We start from the raw sequence: 19,308 nt of genomic DNA on the forward strand, positions 1-19,308 counted from the left end.
ATTCAGGAATAATTTGATTTTCAAATTCCTGTGTGAATGTTATTTTTAACTTATAAAATTGTCTAAAAGTTGTTGAAATTCTTTTTCGTAAAATATTTGAAACATATATGTAGGAGAATGGAAGTTCCATGTGAACGTTGATTACGATTGGCTGATATAGGTTTTGATTGTTAAAGAAAATTAAAAGAATCGGATGCTTAAAATTGTGGACTGAAAAAATATATGTAACCACCCAAGATGTTAGATGAAACATGATCAGATGCATCTTGAAAATATCTGTGTAGTTAATCAGTTACTGAGTCATAGTCATTAAAGTTTACCTCTTGCAATGTTTAATGGTTTTGTTGCATTATACTGTTCCCTTTATTTATGAATTATTTTTAATATATGTATATATGATAATTACAATATTATCATTTGACGTTATGTTATTAAATGATACTTTCAGTAATTTATTATCGCATACCACTATATGCAGGTAACTAAAAAACGAACTATTTTACAAGTATACAATTTTATTGTATAATTCGTCATCACATTTAAATTCGAAATTAATCTTTTTACTGCTATTCAAGTATTTTATTGCAAGCATTGCTCGATAATTACACGACACTAGGAATAATAAAGAATACTTTAATAGTCGTCATATATGACAGAATTTAACGTTAATAAGCTATAAAGAAGAATGAATTCTGCTTTAAAGAAAAGTGTAATTGGGTTTGTTAAGGCATTCCATACTTTGTATTGTTTGCTCTTTTCTCAGTTTCATGCCGTACTCCAGCGAATGATATTCTCTTTTACCATACAACTAACTTTATTTCACAAAGCGAAGCTATATTTCTCTGGTAAAATCGCTCTTGAATATTATAAATATGGTGATACGAAGTGGAAGAAGAAGATACCTAAGTGGAATGTACCATTGGAATTCTAAAAGTGCATAAATCATCGTTATGAGATATGCATGAGATGCATATGAAATGCGACATGTAAACGATCGAGTAGTTATCGGTCGTGTAACATTTTTACGTGTTTAATTCAATCCAGTTCGTTATCATAGATCTCAGATTTACCCTACGAACACCAGCAACATTACTCAATAGTGTAGCTTTTTATTAAATGTTTAGTAAATATAATCTTTCTCAAAAATATTGTGCCGAATAACAAATTCTATTCCAAAATTTATCTTCCAGAAATATATTATAATTTAAGAAACTACAAATTCACAAAAATTATGAAATAAGATCCATTCGATATATTTATTTACTATATTATATATTTCTTTTATATTGAAAGATAAATATATTTTTGAAATATTATAGAAAACATTGAATTTATTGTTAAAAAATTACTGAATTATCAAAGTATCGTGCAAAATATTAAACTTTATACGGTAAATTTTCTAAATCTTGATAAAAATTCATAAAACGAATGGCATAAGGTCCATGATACATACTACAGTTCTCTATCAGTAAAGATGAGCGATTTGTAGAAGAAGATGTTTTAAAATATAGTATGTGGTAACTTATTATTTAAATTGCTATCCAAAGTGGTTTTCCTATCGTTAACCCGGTTTGTTAGTATAATGAAGCATCAAACGGCAGATGTCGAAGCTGCAGTCGATTGGGTCTGTTTGGACTCGTGTCCAATCTCTTAGGGTATAGATTAGTCCGAGATTGATTGTTGCGAAAGTTTGCATGCCGTGAACAAGGGGCTGGGTATAAATCATTCTTGACTGATCGAGTATTAGCGGATAGCTTATTGTTGATTCATGGTAAATTTCGATTATGAGATAGCCAGGTGTATTACGAGATGACAGAGCTGTAAGGGCATGTAATTAAACGTCTCGTCGAGTTCGACTTGACATTAAACTTCAAGCCGTATTTAAATGGCGTAAGATAGACATGCTTTATTGCTCGTGTAAAACGATCGGTACTCCAATGTCTATTAAGTCTTCCGATAGAACTTTAAATGCTTGGTCTACTCGTAAACTAGACTGTAGTTACGGCATCTAAAATTATTCACGATTTCCCAACGACGAAAGTAATTATCAGACGAAGTTGTCTGATGTACTTCCTCTTAAATCGTGTTTAATTCTTCAATGTTAATGTAAACGACAAAATTATATATTATGTATACGCGAATAATATTCGAGATTCTGTCGTGAAGAATCGCAATAAATATTCGTAAATGTGAAAATTTCAAAATGTCACAAACTTTGAAATAATAAATTCTTATTTACTTTACATCCTGTCATGCTCCAACTCATTTTCCAATTATTGGTTCCAATCGAGAAGTTGAATATTTAGTAGAATAATGAACGAGGCCTTTAGTTTTCAATGAATAGTCAATGAAATGAATGTTCAATGAGTAATAGATGAAGTCTGATGGCATTTTCTAATTAGAATTTCATAGTTCAGACTTCATTTTAATTCTGTTTCAATAAATCAATTACGTGTAACTTCTTATGAAAACAACATAATTTGCGGACATAAATTTTACAACCTACATGGCCGTATAAACATGTATCCTTTTTAATACCCATAGAGTATATGAAGTATGAAGAAGTATTACATATTATAATATTGTAGTATTATAAATACGAGGTTTCATCTTATGAAACGATCAAACGATACCTCCTAAAAACCTTGTATTTAAAGGGCATTAAAACTTCTAAGACCATTGGTTCTTCGTGGTGTTTGAACATTACATCGTTTCCTACAGTGTTATATCCGCAAAACTGGCGTAAACTTTGGCAATAATCGTGGTCACGGCGCTGGAAGAAAGTCGTGTCCCACGAATTTGTTCCGCGTTTGGCACATGGAACGTTTTTGCTCTGTCGGTTCTCGCGAAGATTGGAAGTTCCACCGGTACCACGTCGCGGCTGTAGAATTTCACGCTGCGACACGGTAAAACATACTACACAATCTCTCGCATCTCTCCCGATGCTACCTGTGTGGGCAGCTTCTTCTCTCCACTTTGGCACGCGGACTCTTGTAAGTATAAATCCTACGTTTTAGAGCGCGAAGGCCAGATTACACGTGAATAATGTCCACCCCTGTCCCTGGTCCGTTCTTTTTCCACTTGGCGAGTAGTTTGCCAGAGATTTACGCGACACAGATCTCCCGCGGTGTCGCGCAAATTGAAATTCTTAATCGCGGTGCTCGCCACCGTGATTCATAACGTTGCCGCGAACGCTATTGTAACGAGACTTTCGGTGCCCCGAGCGGCCAAGTTTTACTCGCTTATGTATGCATATTTTCTCGACTCCGTATATGATCCTATAATTCAATGATAAGGACCTAAAAAGAACGTACTTCACTATTTATGGGATAACAATTGAAGTAGTTTCATTCAGATTGATTTTTATCCTTTAACTTCTTGTATGTCGAACGAAATTTTTTAAATCGTCCAAAAGATGTTTCTTTCTTTCTATACAATTCTTTCTTGAAAAAATAGTTTGTGAATTAAGAAGTCAAGCTAACATTGGCAAACTATTTCAAATTAAACAATTCAAAGTTCTTAAAATCGAGCACCTGCATTATTTAACAAATAAAGGCAAGTACAGAAACTTAAAAGCACCCTCTACGCCTTTCAAATCACCAATATAAATAACAAATTCAAATTGTTAAAGTGGTTTCAAGTTATTTAGACTCAAGTGACTTGAATTCAGGTAACTTGACTAATCTAAGGTTTAAGAAGATGGGAAACGAAACAAAATAATATAAGGGGAAAAGAAAACGACAGAGAATGGAACGACAAGCGAAGGAGAAGATGGAGAAAGAGATGGAACGTCGTAGAACGGGTGGAGGCAGATAAGAGCGAGGGAAGTGAACAAAAGGAAGAGAGTACGGTCGCTGGAGCTTCTTCGACGTCATTTGTAATACCGAATGGCCTAATGATGCGACTGGTCGTGACAGGACGGGGATAAAAGTGGAAGCGCGCGATTGCAGGGATTCGCCGTGGATGCCATCGTACGTGGAGTTACCCGGGAGCTGCGTTCGTATGGTCGTTCAACGTGTCCCGATGATTGTTAAGGACCCAATCTCGGTGAATACTTTCCGGCGCGTAATGGTGATTTGCTCGATCGTAGAAACGGAGGCAACTCCTGCGACTTAATCGCGAGCAATTTTTGCACGCTGGTTATTATGGGGAGGAGAAATTGTGATCGAAGGGTGTACTTAGAATATTATTCGCTCGTGAACGTGTCGTATCACGGTCAAGTTACCTCGCCAACCAGCTAGTTTATTACACTGTCAAGAGTCTTCTATTTTTAACCTCCACGTGCGTTAACCAAGACCTCTTTTTAATATTCTAAATTATACCATGTTTTCGTTTACGATTAATCTATTTTAACATTCTCATTCGCACGTCTTGAGAATAATTCTCTTTGGATCAGAATTATAATAATGTAGAAAATTATATTCCCTTGTTGTATAATACGAGCTAACTTCTTACGCTCTTAAGATTCGCTTTCCCTTATTCTTCTTTCTATCCTCATCGTTCTCTATGCCTCGTCTGCTCTTCCAACTGCAGTCAATCGCAGCGAACGAACGGCCCTTTAACTGGATCGCTTGAAGGTTAGAGTAAAAAGCAGCAGCAAAGTCATAAGCATTTATGAGTTTCTTACGCGCTATAATAAGTTTGGAATGATTGTCGTTTGTATTCCGCGGATGCGTGCAGCCGCTGTTTCTTGCGTGGAGCAGACGAGATACGCGCGGCACGCCCGCTTCCCTAATGCAACGACGCGCGCCTTCCCCTCGAGCACGGTGCATTACCGGTCACGGAGAAAGAAGTGTCCCGTCACCGATTCTTCTTCGCACGTCGTTCCACGGTCGTTCGCCAGACCGAAGGATTACGCAACCGTTCTTCGCCGTGGCGACTGACACTCGCTTCTGGACCTTGTCTTCTTGGGTGAATGTGAGTATGATCAACGCATATGTCTCCGTATAAGAAGGTATTTTAAACGCGGCTGTTACTATGTTTAACGACTAGACTGCAGACATTTATACGAATTTACATGTTTATGAACGTAATAAAAAAATCTAAGTAGAAATACGATTTACCCTTCAAATACTCTAACGAGTACTATGCCTTCACTATTTTATAGACTTCTATACGTCCTATGAATTTTGTAAATTTTTGCAGCGTTTTCTCTCATAAATGAAAAGAACTTCTAAAAGTTACTGAGACATTTTGATTTCTGAGATAATGTGATGAAATGCAACAGTACGATTATCTTTGATAAATACTACTAAAATATTCCATCTTTATCCGCATACATTTACGTATTACGCATGTTGTTTCGTAAGTGATTTCTCAGAGATATAATTAAACATTGATAAACCAATCATTCTTAACATATACGTAGGAAAATTTCTCTTCGCAAAGAACAATGTAATATTGATGTCCCGTTTAATGGACAAAATTTCTCCGGTAATTTCTGTTTTAAGTCCCGATCATTAACTTTAATATGGCCAGTCTTCGAATTCCTTTGTAATTGCTTTCTATTACCCTTTAGAAAGGTTCTCGGTGCGGAATGAACGAGAGAGACGAAATCTTAAAAACTTCAGACAATAAAGGTCTTGCACGGCAGAATGCACACAACGTAACTAAACCGACGCTAATTGTAAACGCTAAGGATGCCTAGGATAGGAAAAAAAGCATCGGTGTTTCACGAGCATGTGCCGTAAACCTTTGCCCTAACATAGCTAAGCCACGAGCACTATCGGCCAAGAGGTTCGATCGTAACCAGCCGCTGTCTGACCTTTGTAGACGTTATCTACTGGCCGGCGTGTAATTGCCAACAAAGAAATCGATTCCACGCTTTTGATTGATTTCACCTGTTCCCGTTTCATGACTTATGCATCACGCCCTTTCACTTCCTGACACCAGCATCCCGACTGTAATTCCTGGTTCATTTCAAAGCACAGATAGAACCCACCAGAGAGCTGTGATTACAATCATACCATGGCACGTACGATTGCCGACCGGCCCAGAGACGACAGATATCCAGGAAATTGGTTCTATTATACTTTCTTTTAATGGAAAATGGAATCATGCAGATACATGATTCAACGTCCCTATCGATTATGTTCATGTCGTTTTAATTGGTGCTTTGCTTTGACTTCGATTTGATGTAATGCGATCGTATCTGATATTGCTAATGGAAATCATACGTTCGAGCCTTTAGACTTGTTTTAAATAGTTCATAAATCGAGTATGCATATACGTCTACAGAGTGTTCCGTTTAAATTGGATATCTTCATATTGTACTGGATTATAATAATGAGAAAAAATGTTGAAACTTTGTTTTGAAAGGACTAATATGAGAAACAAGAGATTTTTCAAATTCATAAGTTCAAGATCATTTCAAGTAAAATGCATGTTCTTCCAGATTTTAAGGCCTTTTATTATTTTAACTGACATCTTTATCGTCGTGATTAAAATACATGGATATAAATAATGAAATTACTACATTAATCTATTTACCTTAAAAAATATCTACGTCTACCTAAAAAGTGAGTTTTACTGATTAGCAAAATATATTCATTTGGTTTACGACTCGAATAAAACTAAACTAACAACTGAAGTACGGATTTCTGGAATTTCCACTTTTCCGCTTCCTCTAATTTTTAATATTCTAATAATTTACGTACATTTATTATCGAAAGAAAAAGATAATAAAATATATCGAAGTACGCGTGAAATGTATAATTCCAGGACTGAAATCTTTATGGTAGTACTACAATTTCCTTGGCCTTGAAACACGACTCGCATCTCCGGGTAGCCCCAGAATAATTACGCTCCTCACGGACAACCGTCTCGAATCGTTCTTGTAGTCATCAGTCTCTTTCGCAGAGCAAACATTAAGCGGCAGCCGCCGCAACGAAACGTTTGCACCTACGAATTTCATTTGCCCTCGACATCAACTCCCTCGCGTCTTCCACCGCTATTCCGGCTATAATAAGCCGTTCTATCTACCTAAGCTAATCCTAACGCTAAAGGTTGTACTTCCAAGCGAAATGTAACTTCCAAGCAATTTCCTGGGATGGGAAAGTTTCGAGGTTGGCTGACTTGTCGGATGAACACCGACTAGAACGGTTCAAATAAACTCGCTTCGTGGCTGGCCCTGCCACCAGGCAGCTGCCATCGGTCAATGTGCAATACGCTTTGACAAGTACAACAAGTGGCGGATGCTTCGCGGTGGTCGGCGAGACGGCGGAAAAAAGAGACGTTAAGCTATCGACTGGAAGAGGGGAAAGAACGTGCCGCAATCTGAAAGGTATCGTCGATCACTAGGGACACCGAGGGAAAAAGATTAGTTCGTTACACGACGGGAAAAACGTCGAACGATTAACCGTACATGCTGGATTCGAGACGATTTTACGACATTCTATTAGGTTGTAACATAGGAAATGTTTTCCAATGATTTTTGGCGATTCGTGCTTCACTGTTTTTCTTTTTTTTTTTTTTGGAAAGGGTGTACTTATAGATTTAGATGTAAAAATTAGAAATTATACCTTTGTGAAAAAGAAAAATCTCAGCATTAAAATGATATACATCTGCAACAATGGAAATATTTATGGAGAAAAGGGAAAATTAAGAAAATTTATATAATTAAATTGTATATTTCAGATGTTACAATTCAATCTGTTAGATTGTGAAGAAATACTTCGTAATAATTTTGTGTTCATTGGCGTTTGATTTTACCGATGTATGTATAAATAAATCCAAGATGTAATATCGATTCGAATTTATTTTTCGAATTTTAATTAAACACACATATTGAGATTTTCCCCCTCACAATGATGTGCATAATACCTCTATTTATACAATATAAACAATTTCTTTCTCTTATTTCTCTTATAGCGAATTTCATTATTACAGAAATCTAATACTCTTTTCCATTTAATTTCTCACTTACTTAGCCATATATAATAACGACTCGATTCTCATTAGCAATGAGCTAAACCTACACATTCCCCAAGAACAATCAACGCTTCTCATCAACCTTCCCAAACTCTCCATCCAAACCTCGCCAATGTCCCGTGAAAAATTTTCGTCCACCTTAATCACCAATAAAATCACCATCGAAACAGCAACAGGAGGGTACGGTCACGCGAAATATCCACGAGAAGTATAATTGTGTGTAGCAGTAGCAAATACGAAAAGAAAACAGAAGCGAAGAAGACGCGGCGTGGTTCGCAAGGCTACGACAAGGTAAAGTCAACTAACTATCCGGCCTCGAAGAGAAACAGAACAGAGTAGCTAAGCAGAATCTCGAGACAGGATAGCCAGGAAGAGCTAGGTTGTAGCCGAGGCGAAGCGAGTTTGAGTAGGGATGGGGCAAGGCAAAGCGCATTGGCGAGGCAACGCTAAAGCAACGGGCCCAAAGACGTCGGGACTCGAGCTGGCTCTGGTGGCGCGTTCACCTCCCGCTCGAACGCAGTACGCTTCGGACTCTCGCGCAGGCGAGATTGCACCAATCCGCTCGGTCAATCCGGCGACCACGTGCGCTCTGAACGTTCCATGGGAACCGGCTGTGTTTTGGTGACGGGACCGGGCCACTAGGCCACGTGTTTTTCGCTGGCTTCTCACATCCGACAGAACTAAAGAAAATTCTTTAACGGATACGCGAGTTCTTCGAGGTTTCTAGAATTCATAAGTGGAACAAGGACGAGGAGGGTTAAGATATATCGTAATTATGATCCAATTTCTGAATGTTTCGATCGTGTATGAAATGGACAGATTGCAGTTAAGAACGCGATAGAATTATCGAGATTATAAATAGACATGATTATTAAAGATCTGCGGTTGTGTTAATTTGTCGAGCGAAGGATGTACGTAGAGGTGTGGTTGCTATGGTGTAATAGGAATCGCGAGGATGGAATTCGATCGAGGAACGATATAATTCGCGATTAAGAGTACACGTGGATCGGAACGTCTCTGCGATGGTTCAATTTAATCGGGAATTAATTCGATCGATCTGAATAACTATGGATCGTGAGAAGAAGAGATACTAGTTCTAATTCTATCCCTATCATAGTGTGACGAATAAGTGGAAAAAGAGGATGTGGAAGTGTAGATAAGGGGAGTAAGATGTTCCGTCCAGAGGCAAAAGGTGAATTTTATAAACTGGAACGCTCCGCCCCGCTGTTTCATTAAAGCAATTCGCTACTGTGAATACGGAATACGTTTTTACTGGGTGGTCGTCTGAAGCAATGAACGATTGAAAAAAAGACTTGACGAGTCCAAGTTTAGATTTATTTTATCCATGTCGAGCGGCTATATACTGGTCGGTTCATTAGACTATGAAGAGCGGAAGTGACGTTATATTATATCCATCGACATCGTGTTCGAACGTCAGGCTGATCAAGAAAGGAGACGTTCGATAAAAACAAGACGGAAAACGTCTAGTCGAGTGGCCAGGTAGAAACACGAATATTACAATCCTCTTAAAGTCTTAATGCTTCGTTAACTAACGATAAGTAAAGCTTAGTACATATACGAGACCCATATCTATCCATTCGAACGAGAAATTTTATTCGTCGTAAATGAACGTTGATCGAGAAATCTGTTCTCACGATTCGAATTAACAGAAAGGTGTCGAGAACTTGGAGCCTGGTTCAAGCGACAAAGAAACGCAATCTCATCACCGAGCATCATTCCACGATCATCGTTCCGAGGCGAAACCGAACGCGATGGCGAATGAATTTGGAATGGTCACGCTAGCGTGAATCGATACGAGAGATACGCGCCGATCCGTCGACACCATTGTTCGGTAACGATCGTCTTATGGATAGATCCATTGACTCGTGATCCGTGTTACAAATAGGCTGAGAAAGAACTAGACGTAGAACGCGAGGAAAAAGAAAGAGCTATCAAGGAAACAAGGAGAGAAGAAGGAAGGAAAAAAAGGCGAGCAAAGCGTACGAACCGACCGGGAGCAGGATTGACGGGATGCAGAAGAAACGGTGGTGTACAAAAAACGCTTAAAGCGACAGAGATACCGGGTTAATTAGATTATCGACGGTCCCAGGGAGTTGCTCTCTGAAAGAGCTGCCAGCACGACCATACATGGTCCACCGGCCTACGAAGAAGCTGGAGCGTCGCGTGGGAGGTCGTGTAGCTTCCACGCTCGTTTTTACGTAGCTCGGGAAGACGGATTCGTGTGCTCACCTTGGAACCCACACGTCGGCCACGATTATTAAACAGGCTGGTTGCGCGTCTCGTTTGCGAGTACCGGTCTGTCGATTTGCTGGCAAACGACTTTTCCGAGAAGGCCAACCATCACTGATCGTCTTTTGAGTCAGTTTCACGGTTATGCGCGATGATCGCTGATATCCAAGATTTCAAAAGCAAAACGAGTTCGTTTTATTGCTCGATGATATCGATCGAGGTTGGAGGAGGGTACGCCAATCAGACATCTGCAAAGAAAGACGATCGCGAAGAGAGAAAGAAGGTTCCGTCATCGACTTGAGAAATCGTCGAAAGTTCGTCGATCAGTGGTCAAGAATAACTAGTCGTGAAAGCCGAATCGCGTGCCAACTTTCAATCTCGGCGCCGAATGCCCGCTACGCACGCCAAGATCGCGTTTAAAGCGGCGTCCGCATCCTATAAATCCAGATTTCCGCGATTCCAGTGAACCAGTCAGCGGCTGGCCGCGTATATATGTCGCGCGGCTTCTCTGCTAGATCATTAGACCCGCGTGGAGGAGCATTAAGAACGATGAAAGTGTAGCGGAGCGTGTTATGCAAAACAGTCGACAGAACCAGAAAAGCCTGATCCCGCTGATCGATCCGCTCTGCCGTCGCTACGAATTCGAAGCGATCGCTGGGAATGCGTCACGCTATCGCGGATCGATTTCAATCCTACTATCGATCTACCGAAGATTACGCAACTTCGAAACTTGAATCAGGCTTATGCAACGGTACATCCACTTTGCGATCATAGCAGTCATTGGTATCAACGATGAGACTGGTTAACGGCGAAAAAATGATTCTGGATACTTCCTAGTTCTTTATCATCAACTTTCATCGTCGTCATCGTGCGATAGTCTTTACCAGGACTAGTTGTTGGTTCTTTACGAATTTTAATCTCTTCGGGAGGATTCCTCAGCCTGGGATTCCTGAGAATTGAATTGCAAATCGCGGTTAGACATGGATCGATTCAAGGGCGTTTCGAGGCTCGCGCGGTGATCGAAAGTCGAGCGGCGGCGCTCGACCGATCACGGGGACTAGGGACAGGAGCAAATATGTCGGTCGCAGGAACCAGGAGACTATGCAGAGTAGGCCTAGTCGCCGTGCTGGTCACCGCGTTGTGCGTGTTGACTCTGCTCGATTCGCCGCCACAACTCCCGGATCCACCAGCGGATCCTCCTCCTACGCCTGGTAAGCAATTTTCTTCGTTGCTGCGCTCCTTCGCCTCCAGCAGCGCGCGACCCTTGCCCTTTCGTTATCGCTGAACGGTTCGCAGCCCGTACCCACTAACGCGCCTTTGCCACCTAACAATGCCTATTTTTTCTCTGTTTCTTTCTATCTCCTTTTTTATTCGGTTGTTTCATGCTAGGCGATTAGACGCCGCTGATTTTGTCCCTTTCGAATCCTTGCGAGGGATTTTAGTTAAGTTTCGCATTGAGTAAACTTGTGAATAGGTATCTGTGAGAAAGTGGGTCGAAGAATAAAAAGTTCTTAAATTTAAACGCCATATTCATGGAAATTTTACTTTCCTTCCCTTTTTTTCTAAGAATTCTTATTGACATTTCAAAGTCTTAAATTAATCAGACGTCTTAAGTATAAGAAAAAAAGTAGTAGTTAAGAAAATTAAATTTTTTTCGATAAATTTTCGATTTAGTCTTGACATCTCTGAGATATTTTTAAAATTGTTGTTCTATAATGTAATTATATCTAAATAAATATATTTTGTGAAGTAAAAATATATACAAAAGTATAACTAGTAATTAGCGAATATCTAATTAAAGGATAAGGAATGGTGTCTGGTCTTATTGGAATATTTTATGTAGCAAACTAAACATCCTCTTTGCCTTATTTTGAAAGCAATATTTCACGAGACACGGAGCTAAGTGAATTCCACCATGCAAGAATCTCGAATTTATTTTCCTAGCATGAAAGCCCTCTGAGTCAAAGATCATCGATAACAGCTTCTTTAAATATGCAAATGTGCAACTTTTATCTTCTCCTATATCTACGTATTTGCATATCAAAGCTGTGCAAAGTGCAAGTACCCTGATCTGGGACCATGAGAAATTTATAAGTTTCCTGATGGTTTGATCGCTGCTTTTCAAAATGTGTCATAAATTTCCTGAGCGTGTCTGTCAAATATCGATACATCTTTCTTTCGAAGAACTTTACGAGAGCAAACAATTTTTAGCGAGATCAAGATGAAAGCACAAGGATAATAATCATATATCTGCATCTATGAGGAAGTCTATATTCTTCTATAATAGCACTAGGAATTTTTTAATCTGCATAATATTTAACAAGATAACATTAAGATTCCTCTGCAGGAATATGACAGATGCAATAACTCACGAAATTGTTCGAACACGTGTTGTAAAATTTTTTTCAGAATGTATTGTGTATTTAAACGGCATTTAAACATTTTGAAATATTATTAGCATTATTACGTGTAAAAAATATACGATATAATATACAAATATGAATTTACATAAATATACTATCTATGTTCGGATAAGACATGACTATCATGATTACGTTGGCAAAATCTATATTATTTAATGTTTATAAGTAGCGTTTTGAATAAGTACAACTAAAAATCAAGAAATAATTTTAGACTCTTGGTAAATTCGGTTTTAAAAAACACGAAGATACAAAGGTTATATGATGTTAAATTATATTAAATTCCTACTACATAGTATACCCAAGCCAGGGCAATTATTCACCATCTTTATGAAATCGTAAAGTTTATAGTACCGGTCGTAATTCAAGAGAAAGGTATTTCTGGCTGACGCAACGAAAATGGAGCTCCGGAAGAAAGTAAAAGTGACGAAATGCTCAAGTCCTTTCGCTGACACAGCGATTGATACGCCATAAAAAGATTCTACAATCGCAAAAGCCATTCCCATGTGTTAGGATAGTCTCGTTTCAAGTTTAGTAGGAGATTTGTGTTTTACTGTTCGTACTACTTCCTACCAGTGAATACTTTCCCAGCGTTTGTCTCTAGCCGACAAAGAATAGGAAAATTCCACACGTGCCTTCAACCGACCATTAATTCATAGTTCAAACGATTATGCTTAATCGTGTCAATTTTAACGAGGCCGTTGTTTCTCTTTAAGTAACGTGTTAGATTTCCTTTAAATATGTTGTTCGGCCAACAATTCGATGTAAATCGAACGTTTCATTTTATACTCTACAGGCTTGCATGAGAGGAATATCGGTGAAGATAAGAATAAATTTTCTATTACGCTTCATGGCCAATGTAGCTGAATAACCAGAAGATCTCTTGCTACGGATTTGCAGTTCTGTTTGGGTACAGTGGATTGAAATTTTCCTTTAGCCATGAATAAGGGAAAGAATAGTTCTAGACAGATTTTTTAAGCCTAAACTGGCAGATTTTAATTTCGATTTAATATCGGTATATAATTTCAGGTACCTTTTTAAAAAAAAATTCTATATCTTATTTTTCGTTTAATTTTTTCAAATAATTCAAAATTTCAGAATTCACTTACAATTAATTGTGTAAAATGATTCAAAGTCCTAAATCAACTACCAACAATTTAAACTAATTTTTAAGTGGTGAAATAATAATCTTACAATAAAGATCACTGGGAAAGTGTAACTTCAAGACTACATAATTAACAAATGATAAATCAAATACGATAACTGACATAACACGTTAAAACATTCACCATTCATCGAATCGACACCTACTCTAGACTTTAAAATCAGATTTCAGATCAGAAATCAGATCGGATAATCCAAACTTCGTCTTCCAAATTAATTAAACCCAAAGCCGAACAACTATCATCTCCAAGCACCAACACGTACTAATTCCCGGAGAAAACCGTCGAAATCGAGTCGAGTGGAATGGCGTACAAAAAGCTCGCCCCTTGAGGGTCGTAAATCAACCGCGGTGCGGTGACACAGGCTTATCGTGGACACAAATCTTTACACGGTTCCTTGGCGGTAGCAACTTCATTAGGTGACATAATTTACAGCTCGATTCATCTACCGATTGCCTCCTCTTCCACGTAACACCCTTTTTCTTCCCGTTCTCCAACTATTTCACCTATGCGAGTTACTGGAAAACATGAGCCTCGAAGTCTCTTCTCTTCATAGTTCTTCGACCGTCGTCGGTTCATTCTCGTATTTCTGTCGGTTACCGTGTAGCAGAATTCGCTTTCTCGTAAAACTAGCGAACCGTGGCGTCTCCGAGAGAAAGCAGGAAGCAGAGTTGCTAAAGGGCAGGCTTGGATGGTACGCGGCATCAGCGTAATACGCGGTCGTTGGGTCAAGCGTAGACACAACTTTTAACGATTGTACAGTGACTGTACACTGTACATAGTAGGATGTATAAAGCTGGGATATCAGAGAGGGAGAGAGAGAGAGGGACAAACAGAGGCAGAGATGGAGATAGAGACAGAAACAGATAGACAGACAGAAAGCGTGATCGAAACATTTGCACACCAATCGCGCGCCGAAGGGCATGGATTTAATTGGTCGACCAAGCTGCTTTAATTCGAGAATTAACGGAAGATGGATATTTTATGTGCACAGGTGTGAGATGCTTTGGGAGTACAGATTTATGCTAGGTTGAAGAAGTGATAGGGCTAGATGAAAGGAATGAAATATTAACGGTAAATGTGCCTTTCACGTATCGTGCCTCTTGGGCTTAACGGTCGTGATTAATTCGGGAATCATTGTAATGAGAGTATCTTTGTTTGCTTAGCATTTGTCAGCGCTTATTTTGCTGAAGTAATAGTTTTAGTTTTGGAAAGTATTTACGGAGGTGGGTTCATTTGGTCAAATGTAAGACAAGTTCTTCTCAAGAACTTGATATAAACGAGAAAAGCATTTGTTTTAAAAAATGGGATTTAAATATAGAAACTCGAGTTTTGACTCGAACAATTAGTTTCAAATTTGAAAACCCGCATTCGAATTTAAACTTGAAAATGAATCTAAATCTAAACAATTAAATTCAAATATGAAAAATTACATGTATGTTTAAAAAAAATTCAAATACAAATGTCGAATTAATATGTAAGGAGCAAGTAGTACAAAAATTCATTCTACAACTAACAGTTAACGAACGCTTTAAACACTGATTACACGTAGAACTGACAACCGGCGAGTTTCTATTTACGTTTCACCGTGCGTGAACAAATGACATATTTCACTATCGAATCCATTAAACGAATCGATCGTGATGGCAGAGAATGGAATAAAAGTATGATCAGGGTAACCAGTGGTCGTGACTCCTGGTCATTCATGACTTTTACGCAAAACGGGTTTCCCCTCGATATATGTTAAAACATATTTGCTATTACAGAGCAATTAACCAAAAGAGCAATTGAAATTTTATAGAGGTAGCTAATCGATGCTTATTGGAGGTCAGTGACGTGTTTCGAAATCGCTTAGAACAGGAATTAGAGAGAAATTACCGAGAATTTATGGAAATAACGATTTAAATGTAGCACGATCGTTTACTCACACGTAAACGTATTCACGACGTACAGCGTCCGGCCTCGCTCGATGACGTAATACTTCCGTCCGGTAAAAGATCGTCGAAGTATCTAGGCTTCCCTTCTATTCGCTGAGAACGATGACACTATCGTAGCTACACGATTGATAATAAAGGAAATTGTTAATCAACTGTTTACAGGTGCAATATTTTTTAATATGGGTTTTCCGTTAGTTAGAATTATTTTCACGCGCACAGCGGGAGTGTAAGCTCAATCAATTATTGCTAGCAAAAGGTATAAATTTTAATTAAACAAACTTACTTTACCTCGGTAAATTATTGCAATAAAATTGATTTTCCGCGAATATCACTAGAATATATTCAGTGGAAGAGTTAATAACACAAGAGTAGTAAATCTTCGTAGGTGAATTAAGTTATCTGAGTCCATGTCAAAGTTTTACTATTCCAAGTTTTCATCAGAACTAAAAAAATTCTGTAATATTTAATTATTTGTACGTTTACTACATTATACAAGTCATTAAAAATTCCATTCGAACATTTGAAATTTAAACGAAAATAATAATTCTAATTGAGGAATGGATACATACTTCTCAAAACTTGAAATAATTCCCTTAAAAGACTTTAAATATGTATTCTTTCATAAATATCTTAATACTCATAGAAATCAATGCCAAGACTAATGCGTGAGTATAACTCATAATCCACATACGCCATTAAAAGATTAAACCAATGTTTAGTATAAACGCTACCTGGAAAAACGAACTTAATTATCTAGTGCGGATACATTCGAGTCTCTGTAAATACTTAAGCGACCATGGTTTATCTTTCACGCGATGTAGCTTTCCATTTAATAACCCGCATCGCGTACGTAGCTCGTATCGAATTAATTAGCCGAAAAGCGTGCGCTACCGCCGCTTCCGCGTTAATGAGCACAGTGTAGCATGCGTCACGCGACTATCACAATCTCAATCTCCCTGACACATTTTCCAGGTGGCGAACCCCCGGGCACAAGAAGCATCGTGGCTTACTCATGGGCGCGGAGATTGGCACTCGATTACAGACCCTCCAAGGAGTGCGATGGTAATGGAACGTACGGAACGACGTTAAATACGTTCAAGTTAACCGATGAGAAGTGGCTCGAGACAATCCCCGGACAGCTCTTCCTGTACAGCGCCCACTTGGACCTGAGAGTGGCCGGTTACCCTAGCCTCAGGGTGATTGGCGTTAAACGTGGACCTCTACCGACCTCTGGCCTTTTCTGCACCGTCTGGTGAGACATTTTTTCGCGAGCGAGTCAGCCTTTCCATCTTTTCTAGTCACTTCAACCGTTCTTACTTCCGGTATATAGTAAAGCCCTGGTATCGGCGGTTGATCGCGATTCTGCATAATTAAATGGTCACGGTCTAAAAAATTATATGAAAAATTTGTAAATTTCAGCATAGTGGATCTTCAACTCTCCATATTATTACTAGATTACGGATCTTTATGGAAATTAATGTTTCTATGAACACTAGGAAATAGAACTCTTAAACAGAGATTTCTTTTTTCTATTAAATATTATAATCAGTACTATTGTATTATATTTTATATATTTTTCTATATGTTATGCACGTTCTGTATATTTATACATCTTTAAATCTTCCATAAATGCATAAGTATGCATAGGTAAGTACACAGTCCACAGATGATCCTTTTGACAATTCGGAGATTTCGCCGTGTTTCCAAAGCCATATCGTTTTCATCCTTAAAAGCCCCTTGCCTAAAAGTTGCTAGGATAATAATATATCCAAATAACGAGATAATCCAACGACATATAATAAGATAGAGCTAATCGAGTTCCACACACATCGTCCATGAACAGTCGTTTTAATCTAACTTCTTGCCCGGTTACTATCAAACTTTCTTTAGACCTTCTTCGAGGGGCAGGCAGCTGTTTTATAATTCGAACGATTATGTAAATTCGGTCACGAAACTAAACTTCCTTCAGTCAAAAAACATTGACCCCTTCTCGCAACCTATCTGAATATTCCGAGATTCAGCAGAAATTAATGATTTTACACGTTCCTCAGACACGGGGAGGAAGATTTTTTTTATTAAAAACACGAGACTTTGTACCTGCTCGTTTACATGTAAGAAAATATAAATAGGAAAGATCGTTTAAAAAGAAAACTTTCTTAAATTAAAGTCGCGATATGTTCTTTGAAATCTATCCAAATATATTGAATATTATCTATATATTATCAAATATATAATTTCTACTCGTTCAGGTACAAAGAGGAAGAACGTGGCAGAGCTGTCAGCATGGAGGCACTTGTGTCGACGATTTGGTTAGACGAGTGGAGCGAGACAGTGGATAGCTATGCGGGGATCCTCGTTGGTTGTCAATTACCACCGGATGCAGCGATCGAGCCGTCGAAGGTGTACGTAGGCCTGGAGCCCTGCCACCAGAATGCTAGTCATAGTTTAACGATAAACGGGGAAGACAGGAACGAAGCGGAGGAACGACGCCGTCAGTTCACTCTTTGCATCAAGGGTTTGGATTTCGACGAGGACATCTCTCGGAAGATTGTCGCTTTTGTTGAATTCCACCGAATACTAGGCGCCGAGCACTTTTATTTTTACGTGTTCAACGTTCACGAGAACGTGTTGAAGGTGTTGAGGCTGTACGAGCGATCGAACGTGATCAGATGGTTCAATCTGACGTTGCCGGGCGATTTACCGAACGAGAAGATCGCTAGAAGGCGGTTTCTCAGCGAGGACATCTGGATCAAGAGACGTATGGAGCTGATACCCTACAATCACTGCTTCTACGATAATCTTCATCGATCGGAATTCGTGCTGCCCATCGACATCGACGAGGCGATCGTTCCGGCCAGAAGAAAGAACTGGTATGAGCTGTTGCTCGACGAGAGGATCAAGCTTGGAAGAAACTTCAAGGACTTCGCCTCGTATGCAGTTAGAAACGTTTATTTCTTCCCTGAGCTGCAGACCAGAAATCAAACTGACCGCGTTAGCATCGAGGTCAATTCCACGAATATTCTGCCTGATCTGGATTATCTGGACACAATCAGAACTGCTTGCATCTCGCCAGAAGGTGACTCGGTGAAGAGCTTTGTCTCGACCAGGCGCGCGTTAACGGTGCACAATCATTACGCTCTGACCACACTGAATCCGTCCACCAGACGGGCGCACCATTTTGATCCAGAAGTTGTGTTAAAACATCATCATAGAGCCTGTGATGATAGACACTTGGATTGCGAGGTTATGATGGGGGACGTTAGGGTCGATGAATCCGCGTTAAGGTACGCGGATGAACTTAATCGAAGGATGAGGACGTTTTTCAGCGACTTCAAAGCATTCACGTAGCGGGAAGAATGATGTATATAATAAAATAGAATTAATAGATTGTGGTGTATCTTATTGATTCTTCATCTCCTTATTTCCGAACGGAGACCAAATAATGAAGAATATGGTAAGTTATATATATTAAGATGTCCTTGAATTTAAAAAGTTCTCTTATCAATTATTTTGGAACTCGTTATAATGTTCCCTTTAAGCTATCAAGCGTTCTAAAACTTATACAATCGACAAAAGTAGGCTCGTCGTATCTTTCCCCTGTTGAAATTC

At 38.9% G+C, this 19,308-nt stretch overlaps 1 protein-coding gene across 1 annotated transcript; it reads left to right on the forward strand.

The window, feature by feature from the left end:
• Nucleotides 1–8,379: 8,379 nt before the first annotated feature.
• Nucleotides 8,380–19,087, forward strand: LOC100642554. The gene is made up of 3 exons (XM_003393290.3): nt 8,380–11,390; nt 16,672–16,951; nt 17,949–19,087. The coding sequence occupies exons 1-3, from the start codon at nt 11,255–11,257 to the stop codon at nt 19,045–19,047; spliced, it is 1,515 nt and encodes a 504-aa protein (XP_003393338.1). The 5' UTR covers nt 8,380–11,254; the 3' UTR covers nt 19,048–19,087.
• The last annotated feature ends 221 nt before the right edge of the window (nt 19,088–19,308 follow it).

Source organism: Bombus terrestris, chromosome 1, assembly GCF_910591885.1.
Source record: "Bombus terrestris chromosome 1, iyBomTerr1.2, whole genome shotgun sequence".
Lineage (NCBI taxonomy): Eukaryota > Metazoa > Arthropoda > Insecta > Hymenoptera > Apidae > Bombus > Bombus terrestris.